The sequence below is a fragment of the Manis javanica genome, chromosome 13 (assembly GCF_040802235.1).
Source record: "Manis javanica isolate MJ-LG chromosome 13, MJ_LKY, whole genome shotgun sequence".
Lineage (NCBI taxonomy): Eukaryota > Metazoa > Chordata > Mammalia > Pholidota > Manidae > Manis > Manis javanica.
Window position 1 is genome coordinate 55,634,186 of NC_133168.1, and position 21,242 is coordinate 55,655,427.

Genomic DNA, 21,242 nt, shown 5'->3' on the forward strand with positions numbered 1-21,242 from the left:
TGTTGGAGGAAAACCAGGGAGATAGAGCAAGATCTGATTTTAGTTCCAAATGTATAAGAGATTTGGCTGAGGTAGAGGACTAATCACTCTTATGATATCAAGGTTTTACTTTCTCAAAGCTTTCAGAAATTGGCACCGCATAAGCCATAGGTAAAGAGAGTTATAAATGTAACCATAAAACTTCATAAAGGTTATTTAAACTCTGTCACCTAGAAATTCTTGTTGAGAATTGCTTTTCTTTCTGCCTTCTGGTGCCTTAAAGCAAGAATTAAGAATAGGAGGATTCTGTCTGAACTTTCAAACTTCCCATAAATCCAGGGAAGGCATTCCATAACCCTGTCATTAATGAACCCTGGGGAATATTAACACATTAGCAGCTTTTAAATGCTCCTGCAGTTTGCCTTCTTAATAAGTATATCTTTGCATCTAACTCATTTCTTCAAAGAGACTTTTAAAAAGTAACTTTGTTTTGATCAATAAATATGAGAGATGCCCTCTCAAAAAAAATAAAAATAAAAATAAAAAAATTTGAATATATTTAATTGAGAAAATGCTACTTTAAAAATAAAAAATAAAAAATAATTTAAAAAAGTAGTAACTTTGTAAACATACTATGTTCATGATAAGTATGAATTGTTGTCACTTAAACCTTAGTGGGACACAAATTAATCAAAATTAACACTTATGGCACAAGGGTGCCACTCATTTGAATATATGCTAAATGGCCTAGTAAACACTACCAAATATTTCAAAAATTAAATGTTAAGTGAAAAGCCTAAATGACTACGCAAAGATTTTATAATGCTGACAACCCTTCATTTCAGACTTTGGAAACAATGCAGATCTGCAGATGGACATTCAAATAGCAGGATCAGTGCTTGGGTAACCCACTGATGTGTCATATTTAATGAGTAAACGAATTTTCTACACCAACTGATTTTATAAGGGAAAGAGTAGTCTAGGACTCAGTTAAGTATCTAAGTATTTCCTTTCCAATTTTATTTCAGATTTACCAACTGCCAAGTGTACGTTATGCACATAAAAAATATTGGCAGCACTAAGTTGCTCGACAAGAAATGTCAAGCCAACTATTCTTGTCATAACTCACGTGCAGGCTACAACATTGCTCTCTAATTTCACGAGGTCAAGCCAAGCAGCTTGTACCCCAACTATATTTTGCAACTAATAAAATACACACACACACATACATTAAGTTTTAAAGCCAGACTCCCTGTCCCTACAGATTGTCTACAAACCTTTTCGTAGACATATAAACTGTAAAAACAAGGCCAGTGTATCTGGGAAAATGACCAGTAGTTAGCTTAAAAAACTAAAATCCTGCTGTCTAGGTCTGAATATCTCAGTTTTCACTGGACCAACCAAAGCTAGTTTCTCAAGACCAATTCCTAAAAATCTAGGAATTGTCATGTTAGTAGGGCTAACACATATCAACTGTTATGTATGTAACTCAAAAATAATTAGAAATGTTATATAAAATGTAATCCATAAATGTTTCTTAGAATTTCAAAGGTAGCCCAGATTTCAACCTTAGTCATTCTTTTACGAACACCATAATACAGACATAGTTCTGCATCAACACTATAGCCAATATATGTTTGCCTTAGTATCTAAATGGAATTTTGTTTACTTACACTTCTCATTCTGGACCAGCCATTCAATAACTTGGCATTCAGGTTGACTATTACCTTTCAACCAAGGACCATACACCCTTGGCACCATTGACAAGTAACTAACAAAATTTATTACTGATATAGGCCTAAGGATACCTAGACCTTTTAATAAACTGAAGAGATTAATACAGGAGAATTTACATAGAGATCAAATTCCACTTCTAGTAAAACAATATATAAGGAAAAGGATTCTAAATCTCAGGCAGCATTCCACTTGCTTCCATTAGAGCAAGTATAAGAAAAATTATTCCTCATTAAGGACTTATAACACCCCCCTTGGAAATCAATTTAATGATATTTTATCAAAAGATGTTAAAAGTTTTTAATAAAGTCTGGGAATTTATTTAATAGTTTACAATATGATACTGATTTCAAATAAAAAATAGAAAGCCTAATGCATAGTTTACAGATGTGTAAGATTTTTATTTTCATTGCATTTTCACATCTATTATAGCAATAGCTAACATTGTCCTCAGTTCAATGAAATCACCCATATTATATAGTCGTTAAAAATAGTCCCTTAGAGGATGGAAAAACATATTTCAGGCAAACAACAGTGAAAAGAAAGCAGGGGTTGCAGTACTAATATCGGACAAAATAGACTTCAAAACAAAGAAAGTAACAAGAGATAAAGAAGGACACTACATAATGATAAAGGGCTCAGTCCAACAAGAGGATATAACCATTCTAAATATATACGCACCCAACACAGGAGCACCAGCATTTGTGAAACAAATACTAACAGAACTAAAGAGGGAAATAGAATGCAATGCATTCATTTTAGGAGACTTCAACACACCACTCACCCCAAAGGATAGATCCACCCGGCAGAAAATAAGTAAGGACACACAGGCACTGAACAACACACTAGAACAGATGGACCTAATAGACATCTATAGAACTCTACATCCAAAAGCAACAGGATATACATTCTTCTCAAGTACACATGGAACATTCTCCAGAATAGACCACATACTAGCTCACAAAAAGAGCCTCAGTAAATTCCGAAATATTGAAATTCTACCAACCAATTTTTCAGACCACAAAGGTATAAAACTAGAAATAAATTCTACAAAGAAAACAAAAAGGCTCACAACACATGGAGGCTTAACAACATGCTTCTAAATAATCAATGGATCAATGAACAAATCAAAATAGAGATCAAGGAATATATAGAAACAAATGACAACAACAACACTAAGCCCCAACTTCTGTGGGATGCAGCAAAAGCAGTCTTAAGAGGAAAGTATATAGCAATTCAGGCACACTTGAAGAAGGAAGAACAATCCCAAATGAATAGTCTAACATCACAATTATCAAAACTGGAAAAAGAAGAACAAATGAGGCCTAAAGTCAGCAGAAGGAGGGACATAATAAAGATCAGAGAAGAAATAAACAAAATTGAGAAAATAAAACAATAGCAAAAATCAATGAAACCAAGAGCTGGATCTTTGAGAAAATAAACAAAATAGATAAGCCTCTAGCCAAACTTATTAAGAGAAAAAGAGAATCAACACAAATCAACAGCATCAGAAATGAGAACGGAATAATCACGACAGACTCCACAGAAATACAAAGAATTATTAAAGACTACTATGAAAACCTATATGCCAACAAGCTGGAAAACCTAGAAGAAATGGACAACATCCTAGAAAAATACAACCTCCCAAGACTGACCAAGGAAGAAACACAAAAGTTAAACAAACCAATTACAAGCAAAGAAATTGAAACGGTAATCAAAAAACTACCCAAGAACAAAACCCCGGGGCCAGACGGATTTACCTAGGAATTTTATCAGACACACAGAGAAGACATAATACCCATTCTCCTTAAAGTGTTCCAAAAAATAGAAGAGGAGGGAATACTCCCAACCTCAGTCTATGAAGCCAACATCACCCTAATACCAAAACCAGGCAAAGACCCCACCAAAAAAGAAAATTACAGACCAATATCTCTGATGAATGTAGATACAAAAATACTCCATAAAATATTAGCAAACAGAGTTCAACAGTATATCAAAAGGATCATACACCATGACCAAGTGGGATTCATCCCAGGGATGCAAGGATGTTACAACATTCGAAAATCCATCAACATCATCCACCACATCAACAAAAAGAAACACAAAAACCACATGATCATCTCCATAGATGCTGAAAAAGCATTTGACAAAATTCAACATCCATTCATGATAAAAACTGTTGGCAAAATGGGTATAGACGGCAAGTATCTCAACATAATAAAGGCCATATATGATAAACCCACAGCCAACATTATACTGAACAGCGAGAAGCTGAAAGCTTTTCCTCTGAGATCGGGAACAAGACAGGGATGCCCACTCTCCCCACTGTTATTTAACATAGTACTGGAGGTCCTAGCCACGGCAATCAGACAAAACAAAGAAATACAAGGAATCCAGATTGGTAAAGAAGAAGTTAAACTGTCACTATTTGCAGATGATATGATACTGTACATAAAAAACCCTAAAGATCCACTCCAAAACTACTAGAACTGATATCGGAATACAGCAAAGTTGCAGGATACAAAATTAACACACAGAAATCTGTAGCTTTCCTATACACTAACAATGAACCAATAGAAAGAGAAATCAGGAAAACAATTCCATTCACAACTGCATAAAAAGAATAAAATACCTAGGAATAAACCTAACCAAAGAAGTGAATGACCTATACCCTGAACACTACAAGTCACTCTTAAGAGAAATTAAAGGGGACACTAATAAATGGAAACTCATCCCATGCTCATGGCTAGGAAGAATTAATATCGTCAAAGTGGCCATCCTGCCCAAAGCAATATACAGATTTGATGCAATCCCTATCAAATTACCAGCAACATTCTTCAATGAACTTGAACAAATAATTCAAAAATTCATATGGAAACACCAAAGACCCCGAATAGCCAAAGCATTCCTGAATAAGAAGAATAAAGTAGGGGGGATCTCACTCCCCAACTTCAGGCTCTACTACAAAGCCATAGTAATCAAGACAATTTTGGTACTGGCACAAGAACAGAGCCACAGACCAGTGGAACAGATTAGAGACTCCAGAAATTAACCCCAACATATATGGTCAATTAATATTTGATAAAGGAGCCATGGACATACAAGGGCAAAATTACAGTCTCTTCAACAGATGGTGCTGGCAAAACTGGACAGCTACATGTAGGAGAATGAAACTGGACCATTGTCTAACCCCATATACAAAGGTAAACTCAAAATGGATCAAAGACCTGAATGTAAGTCATGAAACCATTAAACTCTTGGAAAAAAACATAGGCAAAAACCTCTTAGACATAAACATGAGTGACCTCTTCTTGAACATATCTCCCCGGGCAAGGAAAACAACAGCAAAAATGAGCAAGAGGGACTACATTAAGCTGAAAAGCTTCCGTACAGCGAAAGACACCATCAATAGAACAAAAAGGAACCCTACAGTATGGGAGAATATATTTGAAAATGACAGATCCGATAAAGGCTTGACGTCCAGAATATATAAAGAGCTCACACGCCTCAACAAACAAAAAACAAATAACCCAATTAAAAAATGGGCAGAGGAACTGAACAGACAGTTCTCTAAAAAAGAAATACAGATGGCCAAGAGACACATGAAAAGATGCTCCACATCGCTAATTATCAGAGAAATGCAAATTAAAACTACAATGAGGTATCACCTCACACCAGTAAGGATAGCTGCCATCCAAAAGACAAACAACAACAAATGTTGGCGAGGCTGTGGAGAAAGGGGAACCCTCCTACACTGCTGGTGGGAATGTAAATTAGTTCAACCATTGTGGAAAGCAGTATGGAGGTACATCAAAATGCTCAAAACAGACCTACCATTTGACCCAGGAATTCCACTCCTAGGAATTTACCCTAAGAACGCAGCAATCAAGTTTGAGAAAGACAGATGCACCCCTATGTTTATCGCAGCACTATTTACAATAGCCAAGAATTGGAAGCAACCTAAATGTCCATTGGTAGATGAATGGATAAAGAAGATGTGGTACATATACACAATGGAATACTACTCAGCCATAAGAGGAGGGAAAATCCTACCATTTGCAGCAACATGAATGGAGCTGGAGAGTATTATGCTCAGTGAAACAGCAGCGGAATTACAGAATCCAAAAATGGACTAACAGGTACCAAAGGGAAAGGAACTGGGGAGGATGGGTGGGCAGGGAGGGATAAGTGGGGGGGAGAAGAAAGGGGGTATTAAGATTAGCATGCATAGGGGGGAGGGAGAAAGGGGAGGGTGGGCTGCACAACACAGAGAGGACAAGTAGTGATTCTACATTTTGCTATGCTGATGGACAGTGACTGTAATGTGGTTTTTAGGGGGGCCTTGGTACAGGGGAGAGCATAGTAAAGATAGTATTCTTCATGTAAGTGTAGATTAAAGATTAAAAAAAAAAAGAAAGAAAGAAAAGGGGGATTACTCCTTGATAGGATAAAACTATTGGTAAATCAAAGATTAACGCATGCTTTAAATATCCTTAATTTTGATCACTTAAAGGGGGTCAGATGATCGGCTATGGAGGTACTCTTTTCTGATAATATTCCTTTCTCTTAATAAAAATAAAAATAAAAATAAAAATAAAGCAGTTCCTGTGTGCTGACCTCCAATGAGTTCTACACAGTGGTATAGAGGGCATGTCGAAGTGTGGGCAAAGGGTATGTTTGTTTTTATGCAGAAGATCAAGGCCTAGCTTGGATACCCAGAAAATGAACTATGATACGATAGGAGGAGGAGTTTCCGGCATCAGCACTCTCTGGAGGACTCGTGCCGGGGATGATCATCAAAAAGCCTCCACAGGGATCCGGGCGATGCCGCGGTTGTGGCTGCGTCCATCCCACCGTTTCCTGGACCTGCCACTGGAATGAGGAGGGAGATGTCTAGGCTGGCATGTGCATACAGTGAGACAATGAATTTGAGTGGATCTGTACTGTTGGAACTCAACCAGGAGTTGGGAGGGGTGCAAGTTGTAGCGCTCCAAAATCTTACGACTATAGACTATCTACAGTTAAAAGAACATATGGGATGTGAACAGACCCCAGAAATGGGTTGCTTTGTCTGATTTCTCTCAGACTGTTCAAATACAGTTGGACAATATCCATCATATCATAGACAAATTTTCACAAATGCCTAGGGTGCCTAACTGGTTTTCTTGGCTTCACTGGAGATGGCTGGTAATTATAGATTTGCTTAGTTTATGTCACCATATTTCTATTATGTTAATATGTGTGCGCAAGTTAGTTAGTAGTTTAAAACCTATACATGCTTAAGGTACTCTACAAGAAGATATGTCAAAGAAATAATCAGTCCTCCCATGTTTTCTTCCATATGCTACCTCTATAGCTTTTCTTCTTCCTTCCTAATTACAACCCTTAAATAGAATTCGTGCCTCATATCGAATTTACCGAGCATCATAATTCCTCCAGGTGGTAAAGATATCGAGACAAGTGCTGGGCATAGAAGCCACAGGGCATAAATCTACAAAGAAGTAAAAAGCTAACCTTTTCAAACAATATTGCTTCTCTCTCACTTACCAACTTTATATCTCCCTGTATGGCCCCGGAAGATGACTGGTTAGCCAGAGACGGGTAAGATTCCTCAAGGGAGGAACAACCTAAGACAGGCACAGTCGCAGGGGGGCCATCAGGTGAGAAATCGGGGGACAACAGTGGTGAAGCTTAGAACCTCACCCCCTCGTTTTGAGAGAAATCTTCTGCATCCGTGGATGTTTTATTGCCCTTGTCTAGCTTGGATTAACACATAGTCTACAGGCACACACCTGATCATCTACAATTGCTCTCTTACAACACTAAACTATGTTTTCTACCTTTATCTTGCATCTACCTACCACTTCAGCAGTTTATTAAAAATAATAATAATAATAATAAAGGGAGAAATGTGGTATCCACATATAAATCAAGTATAAAAATCAAACGAATATTCATATTTGACCTGATTGTTTATAGTTCACAATGCATGATCAAAACCGAAAGTTTCTGTGATGAATGCCCTTGTACTGTTCACCATGTAAGAACTTATTCACTATGTAAGAATTCGTTCACCATGTAAGAACTTGTTCATTATGCTTCAGAAGATTGGAGACTGACGAGAATTAGGCTTGAGATGGATTAATGATTGTGCATTGAGCACTGACCCCCCTATATACAATTTTATTGTTGTTAACAACCATTTGATCAATAAATATGAGAGATGCCCTCTCAAAAAAAAAAAATAGTCCCTTAGATTTTTTTTTACTTATGCACTACTTAGAGTATCACCATGCACATGGTAGGCTCCCAATAATTTATTAAGCTGTTGATTTCAATGGGTAGACTGTAAGATCACAAAAGGCAGAAATTACACTCTTTTAATGTAATTTTGTGCAGACCTTAGATATCTTGCAGATTTTTTAAGTAGTCATCAAATGTCTACTGATGAGAAGACTGTAATTACAGCATTAATAATAATTCAAATGTTGTCACCTAGAAAATTATTCTGGGAGACAGGAGAGCAGAGTTTTATGTGAATCACTTTGGAATCAGTCTTAGGTTCAGAAATTGGCCCTGCCCCTTAGTAGCCATGTAACACTAGGAAAGTTGATTACCCTCGCAGGATCTCAGTTTCCTTATATGTAAAATTGACCTACAAATGCTATCTGCCTCATAAAGCTGTTTCAAGGATTGAACAGGCATGTAGAGTGACTGGAACAGAACCTGGGCCACGACGATGCATGCTGTTCATCTGGGTATGACTTGCCTGAAGTTACAAGACCATAGCAATATAGCTGGCACATGGAATTTTACAGCAATTTGCTAACCCTCTAAAATGTTATAAGGATTTTTTTCTCCAAAAAATAAACCTGTCTGGAGCAGTTTAGACTGCTGATGTTCCCATTATTAATGTTAATTATTTCTTCATATAAGAATGAAGCTGGTTTGCAGATATTACAGGCATCATCCTGGTGTATTTTTGACATGGTTCTGGCTACACAGTCTGTACCTCTAACCATATCCTAATATCAATTTTTATAAGCTTCCTGACCTAAAACAACAATGATTAGGAGCCCTGGTTAAAAAAGGGATTCTGGGACCATCTCAGGGCAATCATACCTTCAGATGGCAGAGAAAAGAAAACAACAGGCCCCTTAAATCAGGTTTGGTAAGCACTAAAGGAAAAGACAAGCAGAGATCCCACTGAGAATGGCCAACCTTCTGTGAAGAAAAGTTGTGAAAGACTTGGAAATGGGCAAAAGAGACTATTGGGTATTTTTCAGTGGAGGGCTGACTTTGTGTAGCATGTCTTCTGGGAACAATATGATTTTAAAAGGATGTGTACCTTTGTCCTTCTAGTGATGACGATATTTTACAACTCTGGGATAAACGGAAGTTGTGTAAAACTGACAGTAATGCAAATAATTCTTGTCCACAGCAATATCAATGAATATTGTTTGGTAAAGACACAATTAATTTCCACCCTGTGGAAAAGATGACTCCAATATTTATACTCACAGAATTGCCTTATAGAACATTAACCAATTTTGTATCTATAAATTCACTGCAGCATTCCTGACTCTGGGTGTGTGTGTGTGTGTAATATCTGCTCTTTAAATTGTCCTTCGAAATGACTTTAATCTTATTGGTTTTCTCATCATACCTGAGCTAATACTTGACATATGTTTATACTTCTAGAGACCCATGATTTTAGATTTTTGAAAATTGCAGTTTAGCCCTGCCAATGAAGGAAGCACTTTCCCAGGAGAGGAAACTGATGTGGTAGAAAGGAGATTTTAGTTTTGTCCACAATGATTTATTTCTGTACAAGAAAAAGAGATGTGAAGAAATGTTAAAATATGCAGCAGCTATTATATATATTAAGGGAGCGAATGCATGAATGTCTTACACTATTTTACATATGTATTTATGACTGAAATGTTTTGTAACTTAATTTTTTAAATGTTCTTAAAAAAGAATTAGTTGGTATGCAATGTAAATGGGGTGAGCACAGTGACAAAACAGCACAGTCAGCATCTGGCTCTGAGAGTGAGTGATAATCAGCACTGTGTGTAGACACTAGTAAACATTTATGTCTGAAATTTAAAAAAAAAGAATTTGTTGGGTGGAAGAGAATGGGGAGTACAGGTAGTTCCTCCTGACTTCTTCCTCAACATCAGTTTTTTACCTGGAAACAGATCTATGTTTGTACCTGCTTCTCTTTCATCAGTCTTCAGTACATTTACATAGTAAAAGGCACATCAGAGGCAATTAATGAATGCTTATGGAATTGCATTACTGGAAACATGCTATAAAACTAGGGGAAAGCAACTCAAAGTCTGGAGGCAGAATTTCTCAGGGAACTACGGAAAGGAACTGTCCCTGGGCTGTGCTATAACCCCAGTTCACTGGCTCAATCTAATGAAAGCCTTGTTTTGGTTTCTCACTTGGCAGTCTAGCTAACTACCACCTCCAGAAAATAGCCTAGGACTTGCTTGAAGAAAGCCCAATTTATAGCGCCAGCCCAAGCAGCTAACAACAAGGACTCAGCTCGGGATGCAGGCTCCTCTTTGGTATTGGCAGAGAAATGTCAAAGTCAGTTTTCTGATGGATCATTTTTCCAGATTGTTAATAAGAAGTCACTGAAATTCGTTAGCAAGAGGAGATCAGAAAATCACTGTCACTACTATGATCCTCCTCATCATAATGCTACCAACATGGGCCAAGATGTTAGAACTGATGCTCTTAAATAGCAAATAGGCTTTGAAATGTTTTTCACTGCACAGGGGAAGTGTGGTATAGTGGAAAAAACAAGTCAATTTGGAAGTCAGAAGATCTGAGCTCGATTCCTACCCAACTATTTGATTTACTCTGGCCAATTCACATACTCTCTCCAAGGAGCAGTTTCCTCAACTGTAAAGTAGAGATAATTACATGGCCACATCTATTTATTTTTTGGAACTAATAAGATGATCAAAAGAGGACTACATCTCACAGAACAACACACATTTATACTATCATTTTGATCTAGTCACATAAAGTCACCCGCCCCCAGTATAACCAAACTAAAATGTGGAACCAGCTAGCTAGAGGTAGATGCCATAGCTCCTGGAGAAAAGAATCAGTCCTGGCTCTGATGGCCTATATCATGACCTGATATTTGTCACTAAACATATAATGGAAAACCTGAATGTGACATTAAGAGGTATTTGTAATAGCCTGGGTTTACTTATTCTCCTTGAATGATTTTTTAAAATACGAAACAGCGGTAACTAAAATTTTCAGAGTAGGATGAATTCTCTGGCTTTGGCAAACACTTGATTTTATATGGTTTGGAGTCAATGGACAGATGGCTTAGCATTCACTGATACACACCAGGGAAGCGCTTCCAGTGTTCCCGATGCTAAAGAATTCTCAGGAGAGACTAACAGTGTTGGAAAACTTTAGTATAATTGGTCACAACTATTTCTAGAGACTTGTTTTACAAAGGAATACAACTCACTTCATATATGAATCATATACCAAAGGCAATTGCTCGCCTCATTGTTGATTACTGACTGTAACAGAAGAAGTTGGCTTGTAATAGAATGTTGACTGTTACCTTGTGCAATTTCCGTGGCATTTAAGTTACACAGATCTTCTTTGCTATGATTTTCAGAAGGAGATGCTGCTAACATTTAAATTTTCTCTCCCTTCTGTCTCCCCTAAGAAAATTACCACAGTGAAGCCTATATTATGTATCTTTCAGCTTTTTTCTTTTGGGAAAACAAACTACAAAATAAAACTCACATAGATTAGGTATTCGCTCCTTAAATTTTTGAAACAATTGGACGAGACTTTAAAAATCAGCTCTTTTCCTTTTTCCAATAACCTGGCACGTATTTTGATCAGTTCCTTTAGTCAACATCTCAAGCCAGAGAGAGAAGCCAATATATTAAAGTGACTATTGAAACCAATGTATTAGAACACCCAGTGGATTTTTAAAGGATTTATACGTTTGCTTTGCTTCCTTTTTTTTTTCTTTTATGCCACTAATAAATCTTGCTAACTTAATTTTATTCTCTGAAAATTAGGGTATCTTTCTTAAATATACCTAGTTTCCCTACTTGCCTATATCCAAATCATGGGACTTGAAGGCTGTTTTCAAGATAGACATTTCCCAAGGCTGTGGGTTCCCAGTTTCTTCCTAATATTCACAGAGCAGTGGGTCCCTGCATCTCTGCCCACCCTACCTCATTAATCACATTCTCAACTCTCATCTTGCCCCAGGCGGAGTGCAGCTGTGTTTGAAAGGACCACTTTGAGCAACTACTTGGAAAGCAGAAACAGCACCTGCTGGTGAAGGCTTTTGCATATTCACTGGGCTTTGTGCTTGTCAGTCTCTCACTGCTCCACAAAGGTGTGAACTAATTTTATCCTGCAAAGCAGCAACAGGACCTGAACAGGTCTCTGAAACAGGAAGCAAGGGACAGTCCCTATAGGCACCAGAGGGGAACTGAACTGGAGCAGACAACTCTCAAAAGGCTGGCACCAGCCAACACCTCTGGTTAGGCAAGGCCACACTGTGCACATAATAGTTAGACTTCACCTAGAGAACCGGCTCAGTCTCCTACTGACTGATGACTGTCTCAGCAGATCAATCAAAGGTGACCAAGCTGAAGAAAGAAATCAGTATCCAAGGAGACCGAGAAACAGAGCCAGTCATGACAATCTGCATTTGACATGAGTGTTCTGAAAACAAATTTATTTTAGTGCTTTGGAGTTTTCTTTTTAGTTTCACTTTTTTTGAATTTTCTAGTAGAACTTTTTTGGGAAAATTGTTATTTTGCTTCAAGTGACCAGTTATCCAAAAAACAAAAGGAAGCACACTGTTCTGGGTTCAAAGGGGGTAAGCAGCAACTGCACCAATGCTGTACCAGCAAAAAGTAAAAAGTTCAGAGAAAAACCATGTGTGGAGCATCACTGCATTGTTTAAACATCCCATCCTAACCAGAGTTTTCCTTGTAAGTTTTTTATGTTTGCTCTTTTGATAATTTTGCTAAGGCTTGTTTCTTATGTGAAGAAGTGGTGACAAAAAGGTGGGAAAGGGCCACAAGGTGGTTTACATTAGAAGTTCTCAAAACACTGCTCCATTGATGGGCATGATGAAGCTTTCACTCATCCACGGAGAAATGGGGTTATATCTAAGGTTACACCTTCCCTAATTTAAGATAAACATGTCTTTTCTTTTTAAGAAATCATGGCAGTAGACGGCTGGTTGCTGAGTTTCCCCTCTTTCTCTGTTTACAATATCCCTACTTGGAAAAACAAAACGTTGACAAACACATCTCCACCTTCCAACTTTGTAAACTGGTTCATGGGAACCGCTACTTAAGAAATACAGACTTCGCTCTCTCCCTTAAAGTATATGAGACAATATATACAAAAGCCTCACTGGATTTAAATGTAGAAAATGCAGAAGTGGGCTCAAAGACTTTCAGAAACTTTTCAGTCTGGGACAGGCAGGAGACAAAGGTTATGTTTGTTTGTTATATAAGAATGGAAGTGCTAAGGGTTTATGCTGGTAGCAAGTGGAGCTAAAGGCCAGAAAGTTCAGATGTCTTTCCAGTGACATGGCTCAAATAGATGACTTTCATTACAAGCTTAAGTAAAGCAGGAACATAATACTGATGAAAATATAAAAGCTAAGTTCTTAACATTTCAACTAGTATGTTTCCTTCCTGTTACCCATTGTTGCTACAGGGTGAAAGGCTGCGTAAGAGATTGCAATCTGCAGTGATCCTGGCTAAGGGAAAGGCCTGGCCGATGTAATGGCTGGCAGGGAAGGGGAAGGGTGCAGATCAACACCTGGGCCCAGTGAAAGAGGGTGAGGTAGCCTTTAGTAGAGTAAGGTCCCAGGTCTTACACCAACAGGAAGTTGAGGGATGTAAATAGGTTAGGAGGGGAAGAAGGTTGAAAGAAGTGAAAAGGTTAACGGACCCCTGCTGGCATCTCCCTCTCCTTCTAGGGGCACCTTCCTCTCCTCTGCCCAGCCCCCATCCTTTCCCCTGCAGCCTCCTGATCCTTCCTTTGTCCCCCCACCTCTCATCAACACCAATCCAAAGTGATGCTCCTACATCTGGCCAGGTGCCACCAGAAGCTAGATGGCAGCAAAAGTTACTGATTCTAATGCACAGAAAAGTGTATTCCAAGTCCCAGTTTTAAGTTTCAAGAACATAATTTTCCTGGATGTTTAAATATGGTGATAGGTTTCATACTTTAAGTACACTGAGTTCACAAGGCTTAACTAGGCTTCTTAGAGGCTAGTTCCAGAACCTAACCACCCTCTCCATTACTGTTTCTAAGCAAAAATGTTCTCCTGGTTCTAAGCAGCAGCCTTACATCATTTTTAACTTGATGGTTAAACCATTTATTTAACCTGAATAAAGGATATTCTAGCTATTTTTCACAGAACTAATGTTCACTAAAAAAAAATTTTTTTTTGAGACCCTGCCATTTGGGGTCTGTCTACCTCAGTTGGTGGCGTTCTATGTCACTAACATCTGCTCACTGCTATCTCCTAGCAGTTTTAGAAATTTACTGCCTACAATTCGGGGGGCTGAGAAAGGGTGTTGTTAGCATCTGCCATCTCTGAGTGATAGTCTTATACATGTAAATATGAAGCATTTTGTAATGCTTTGATAGAATGTTAGCTTCCCCTCAGAACAGGAATAAGAGAGTAGATACTCAATGAACAAACTATATTATAGCTAAATAATAATCAAATAGGGGAATGACTGAAAATTTTTCACTGCACTCTATTCTTGAAAGACACCAATACACATAGATAAGGGTAGCTTGTAAAAATGTAACTAAGCTTTCAGTTCTTATTCATTCCATTAAGTTGTGCTATCACATCACCAACATTCCCTTCTAAATGTTGTGGTCCTCCTTCAGTAGTCCTTGCTAATCTTTAGGTCTCAGTTCAGAAGCTATCTCTGAACCCGCCTCACCCTAGTCTGATTCTAGAATCTGCCTCCTGGTAGCTCAAGGCATACTGCGTGGCCCCCACAGAGGCCCTGCTCAATCAGGCTTTGCATCTCCCCTCCCCACCAACTCTGAACTCCTTGAGGGCAGTTCATTCACTTCCATGGATTGAAATGACTCACTTTGTATTAACAATGTTGTTAAAGTACAGAATTTGAGAGCTGGAGGGAATCTCAGAGACCAATTCATCCAACTCTTTGCTTTTCTGGGGTTTTAAATGACTTGCTCCAAATTAAAAAACCAAGGACAAGAATCCAGATCTCGAAACTCTTGTTCTAATGTTCTGTGCCAGCACACAATGCTGCCTTGCCTTTGCAAACTCATAAGATTACATGAGAAAAATCTCAGAAATTTAGTTCACTTTCCCCCTCTACTTCCATCCCTGGTCAATTTTATATAAGCCTTTAGAGGAGATGAAGAGCCTTGCTCACTATTACATGATTCGGAGCAGAACCAGGATAAAACCTCAGATCTAACTTGAGGGACAGTGTTCTTCCCACCATATCATAATGATCAACTTTCAAGTGGAGGTAGAAGATAGAGAGCAAAGGTTGACATGTCGCATTGGTTAAATCCTGCCGAGCCTGTTTCTGTAAGTCTTGCAAGCTACGCATAGTTTTCACCTTTTTTAAATGGTTGAACAGTAATCAAAATAATAATATTTAGTGAATTATATGAAATTCAAATTTCAGGATCCATTAGTAAAGTTTGACTGGAATACAGCCACCATCATTTGTTTAGGTACTGTTTATGGCTGCCATTCTAACAACTGCAGAGGAGGTGAGCAGTTGTGGGAGAGAACCACAAAGTCTAAAATATTGACCATCTGGCCCTTTATGGAAAAATTTTCCCAGCCCTGGTAGGGGAGGAGCAAGCACTCTGTTAGAAATCAGAAATGTACTCACAAACTCTGCAGCTCTTAGTTTAGAAAAACAGGGGGTTTGGACAAAACTGATACCAACTTCACTGTGTCACATCTTCATGCTCAATGAGAGGGCTCAGAGTTCATGGCACTCACATAGGCAGGGGTTAAACTGGAGCTGCCCAGGTTGAATGAAGCAATGAGATGGAACAGAGCTGGCCTGTAAACACTGGCTTTCCTAGAGCAGGTTCTTCCCACTATCCAAAACTGAACCTTAATGGCTCATAAGGTCCCCACCTGCTCTCCATCACCTGATTCCAAGACAGGGAGCTTCCCTTGACTATGAGAGTACATCAGCCGCAGCTAAATGGCGGCAGCCAGAGCAAAGCACGGCCTTCTAGGGTCAGCCACCTCCAGTGGAATCCTGCATTAACCAGTTACCACCTATGAGTCCCAGGGCCAGTTAGGCACCCCTTGGTTTTTTCACCTAAGAAGGACGGTAAATACTTCCTTCATAGGCTTGTTTGAGATACAGTTCAAATGTCAGGTCCCTTCTAATCTTTCTCTCTTTCCCACAGACACTATTTGGACAATAAACCATAAGAGAGCCTCCTTAGGAAACCCTTTCAAATTAGTTTAGAGTTCAGTATTTTTTATTTTTAGAGCCCTATAAAAGAACCCAATCCATCAATGCAACAAAAATAGGCTCAGTATTTGGTTGGGTATTTTCCTCACATATCTTTCAGGTCTTTGAAGCTTCTTCCAAATTATAATCCCAAAGTAGGAGTGCCGTAATTGTTAGAAGAGTATGTTTGTGTAATTTTTATAGCAAGCCACACAAAGAACTAAGCTATAAAATAGTATACTCAAGTTCAGTTATGAAGACCATAACTGTAAAAAAAATGCCAGAACTAGAAAGTCCTAGTATATTTGGTCTGGCTTCCTTAACATGAAGTTCTTCTTTTTCTTTAAAATATTCAGCTTTGGCTGAATTCCAGAACTGACATAAGCCTACTTCACGTGTTCCGAAGGGATAGAAGAGACTCAGAACTGAAACAAGATGAAATATAAAACCTCTTATGTGATCACAAATGCAAGAACCTTATTGCTTGAATTCATCATTAAATCAAATTTTCTGTCCAAACATATGTCTATGTCCTCAACAGTGGTTGTACAGGGTGCTAAAGGTTAATTTCTATAACGTGTTATTATTCCTAACATTTGCTAACAGCTAACTGCTTTACTCACTATGACTGCAAAGCTACTTTCTGAAATATATGAGAGGTTCAGAAGATACTATTATTTTATGGATTATGTTAGCCATCACTCTAATCTTAGTTATTAGAATAGCATATCAGCATTTCAAATCATGTCAAATTGTATACTTTCCAGCCCATCATAATAGATTGGATAATAAAAAACAGATCCTGGTTCTTCCAGCAAAACTCTAAAACAAAGATACCACACAAGTTTAGTGTAAGTCACAATGCTATCATTTTTGGAAGTAATTACTTGAAAGTTCCCATTGGTAAGAGATGGGAAATGAAAGCCACACTAAACTTTTTCAAGTCAAATGAGTGGGGAAAGTTGTGACATGACGTGCAAAATCATACATACACTGTGTGAAGGTGGCTGCGTGGCATTAAGTCGTGGTTTCTGTACTCTCAAAACTGCACTGAAAAAGTGAGAACGTCCTCTAACACAGTCACAGGTATAGGCAACAGGAGAAACCAAGGCACTGAATGTAGAAGGACCGATAGGGGCATGTATCTCGTGCTCCTGAAGAACAGAAGTTAGGACCACACGGATCCCAGGGCTCCAGAGCGGGCCGGTGGCTGAGTCAGTCGGTCGGGCACAAATACACACAGGCTCTTGCACCAGCACCCACTCTTCCCCGGGGCGGCGAGCGCCAGGAGCAGTCACGCAGCGCCTCTCGCTGCCCCAAGGTGAGGCAAGACGTAAATAGGAGGGAAGCACGCATGCTGCCCAGAAAAACATTTCCCCCACAGTGGCGGCCAGGGAAAACGTGGCTCCTGACCGTGGAGTACGGGGAAGGGATTACTTACACACGCACCTGCATTGTAAAAACGGTCCAGCACCGCGGTTTCCCCGAAGTCCAGTTTACCAAAATGCAGGGTCTCCAAGGCGGCGCCCACCGTCTCGCACGCCTCCCGCAGGCTCTGCAGAGCCTCGCTCTCGGCCATCACCAGCTGCCCTTGGCTCTCTTCGTTAATCACGTAAGCCACCGTGGTGCGTCGGCCGCCTCCGCCCCCGGAGATGCCCCGGCACCGGGTGGCGCTGCTCCCGGAGGAGGCAGCTGGTAACCCGGCGCCAGGAGCGGCGGCACTCTCCAGGTTCCACAAGCTGCCCGGCGGCGGCGGGGCTCGCTGGGTGTCCTCGCGCTCGGCCGCGGCCGCCGCGCCTCCCCTCCGGCAGCTGCCGCCCTCGGCGAGCGCGCAGAGGCCCGAGGGGGCGAGGGGAGGCACGGAGAACGTGATGCCCTCTCCGGCCTCCGCGCTCATCTCTCCCGGCCGGGCTGCGGCGACGGCGGCGTCCCCCGCCCAGCCGCCCCGTTTGGCCAGCCACAGCTCGGGGCTGCTCCGCGCGCGCCGGGCTAAGCAGTTGCCATCGCGCGTCGCGGCTTCGGCCCCGCGCCGCCGCCGCCTCTCGGACGCCCTTTCCCCCGAAGGCACGCCGCTGCCCGGCGGCACCTCGCCCCTCCTCGGCGCCTCCGTGGCCGCGCCGCTCGCCCGCTGCAGGGTGCAGAGTACAAGGGGTGGGGAAGCCAGGCTGAGCGGGAAGGGGCAGCGCTTCCTTTTCTTGGCGGGCGCACTAGTCGGCTCGCAGACCTGCGCCGCGGTGCAGCTCAAGGGCGCCGCTCTGGGGGTGCGGTGCGCCCTGACCCCCGGGAGCGCGGCTGCGGCTCCTTCCGTCTGGGCACTGGGAGGCGTCAGGGAGGGCGCTCTCTGGGCGGGGAGCTACCTGGCGAGCACCTCACAGGCAGGCCGACTCCCCGGGCTGCGTCCCGGAAAGGCGGCCGCTGCAGCCGAAAGGATCCTCCTCCCTCCTCGGCGGCAGCTCCCCTTCATCGGCTCTATTTCCTCCTCCTCCCCGGCCCCGTTTCTCTTCCGATCGCCGCGGCCGCCTCGTCCAGAGCCAGCCTCGCCGCTAAAGTCGCCGTTTCTCGCAGCCGCTCGCCCGGCGTGCCACCGGTTTCTTGCCGCCCACTCGTCGCGGCACCGAGAGTCAGGGCCCGCCCCGGGGGAGGGCGCTGCTGGGAAGCCCGGGCCGGGACGGTACCGACCGCGCGGCAGCTCCCGGACCTCAGCGTGGGGCCAAGTGCTCCGCCGCCGCCAACCAGGCCCCCCACCAAGAAGACCTGAAGTAAGCAAACGCTCGGAGCGCAACGCGACGACAGGACAGACCAAAAAAAAGTCTCTCTTGCGAATACTCTGGTCTATGGAGCTGGTCCGCGAGACCTTCGCGGCGTTCCCCGCGGCCGCGGCGCCCCCTTCCGGCCTCGGGCTGGCACGGCGTGCGACGCTGGAAAGACGCAGCGCCCGGAGGCCCGCGTGGCGCAAGGGGGAAGGATCTGGAGCAGCGCTGAGGCGCTTGGGCCTAAACTGCACAATGGTTTACTTGTGACAATCGCGCTGCGGAAGTTGCAGGGGTAATTTATCAGGTCCGCCCCTGGTGCTTTTCATTTTAAAAATTCCAATAGCTCTATGTTCATTAATGAGTCATTAGCTCCAACCGCTGAACAATTACTTGAGTAGAATAAGGGGTCTATGCCCAACTAGGCAAATCACCACCCACCACATGAAAGGTGACAAGTGACTTTTTTCTCTAATTGCACCACAGGGGACCGGGGAGTGTGTGCCTGGATTGCTTAAGAGCAACCAAAAAGTATTTACTTTCTTGGGGAGCAAAACAGATGTCTAATTTCTCAAAGAACTTTTCCAAAATGCTGTTAGGAAAGCCAATGAAAGCTGCAGTGAAATAAAGTAAACAGGCTTGGACTTTGCATCTCTAATATGGGAACCTAGATTAAGGAATTCTCTGAAAAAGGTAGAAGAATAATGCAAATTACATTCAAGCTTGGGAAAAAAAGGAAGGAAGGTTACAGCAGTTGAGTAGTAGAGTTAAGAGAAGGAAGGAAATAAACAGTAATGAGCAAAAATATCACCAACTACCCAATTGTATCCTCAGTGAAACAAAGTGATGTTAGCTTTATCTAAAGGTTTGCAAAATGATAGAAGTAACTTACAGTAAAGGAACTTTATATGTCAACTGGAATCTGTGTCTTCCACATTTTCTTTTACTTGATATCATTTGGTAAGTAAGTATTTAGTTAATCAGTGATCATTTGGAAGCAAAATGTTGAATGTCAACTAATAGATATATACCTCTTTAACATTTCCAACAATTTGCCAAACCTCCAGACTTCTATAGAAGTAGATAATCCTCCTCCCCATACTGACCAAAAATAATAAACACTGGAAATTCATTAGGACCATGTTTGGAAAACTAAAAGACCTAAATTCTCAAATAGCATTTACTACACAAATAAGGTCTAAGATTTTTATATATAAAGCTATTTTCTAAAAATCATAGCTTTTTAGACCACTTTCTCTTTGCTTGTCTTCCAGATCTTTTCAGAGCCATTTTTCTTACACGATTTTTATTTTTGTTTTACTTTGAATTAATAACTTCAAAGATGCTACAATCACTGGCACCCAAACCCCAATTCAATGCTAAAGACTGCTTCTAGTTGGTATTGTAAGGCTCTCTCATTACTTAAATGGCATGGTTTAGTTAATTAAATGTGCATGGCATGTATTCAGTTGAACCATATGAAATTTCTATTTTTATAGCTGATAAAAAAGTCAAAGATGAGTAAATTCTGATGGTTCAACTTACAACTCAAATTTGGGGCCTATGTGTGGGCAGAGGGGGCAGGTGTGATATGAAATCCAACCTGCCCTCAGCTGGCCAACTCTGGCTTCAGGGTGTCCTTTTGGAGGAATAAAGGCCTTTTTCTAAATGGATTACCCAGAAATTGTGCTTTTTGCAGTTTATCTGTACAGAAGGAGCAACTTTTTCAAATCCAAAAGGACACATATAGTGGTGGTGGACAGGGAAAAATCATTACATACATTGGGCCTTCAGGCTTGTTCTTGAAGAAGCAAAATGGTGAATTTTAAGCCTGAAATGGGCAAGGGTCTTCTAGCTAGCTAGCTTTTGTTTTAGGTGACAAGTTTGCCTCTTTTTCTACATCCTCAAATAAGTGGGAAAACAACATACTCTTAATCCAACAAAGTATTTAAGGATGTATATATAGAACAAGGTAAATATAAGGAAGCCAGTAAAAGAGGTTGTCAAACTCCCAGGATAAAGTAATAATTCAATCGCTAAATTTAGCTCTGTGTGTGTTGGCTGTGAAAAGAAAAAGAAAACATGTAAGAATACACATATTCAGATGAAGAGTCAAGTCTTTTCCCGGCACTGAATTCTATAAAGACTTTATTACATAAAATCTGATATAGGAGACATAGGGCAATACAGTGCAATTGAATATAGATTTGTAAAAATATATATATATGTATATATACATATATGTTCTTCAAACTTAATACTT

General features: G+C 40.8%; 1 protein-coding gene across 2 annotated transcripts in view; it reads right to left on the bottom strand.

The window, feature by feature from the left end:
- MAP3K5 (mitogen-activated protein kinase kinase kinase 5) overlaps window positions 1-18,558 on the bottom strand; it is a 208,858-nt gene extending 190,300 nt beyond the window's left edge. Inside the window, exon 1 of one of the 2 annotated variants that reach the window (XM_036994706.2) lies at window positions 17,679-18,558. In XM_036994706.2, the coding sequence (XP_036850601.1) occupies window positions 17,679-18,126 (448 nt within the window). In that variant the 5' untranslated portion in view covers window positions 18,127-18,558. The remainder of the gene's footprint in view (window positions 1-17,678) is intronic. The other variant, XM_036994714.2, reaches the window with a different exon arrangement.
- Window positions 18,559-21,242: the final 2,684 nt, after the last annotated feature.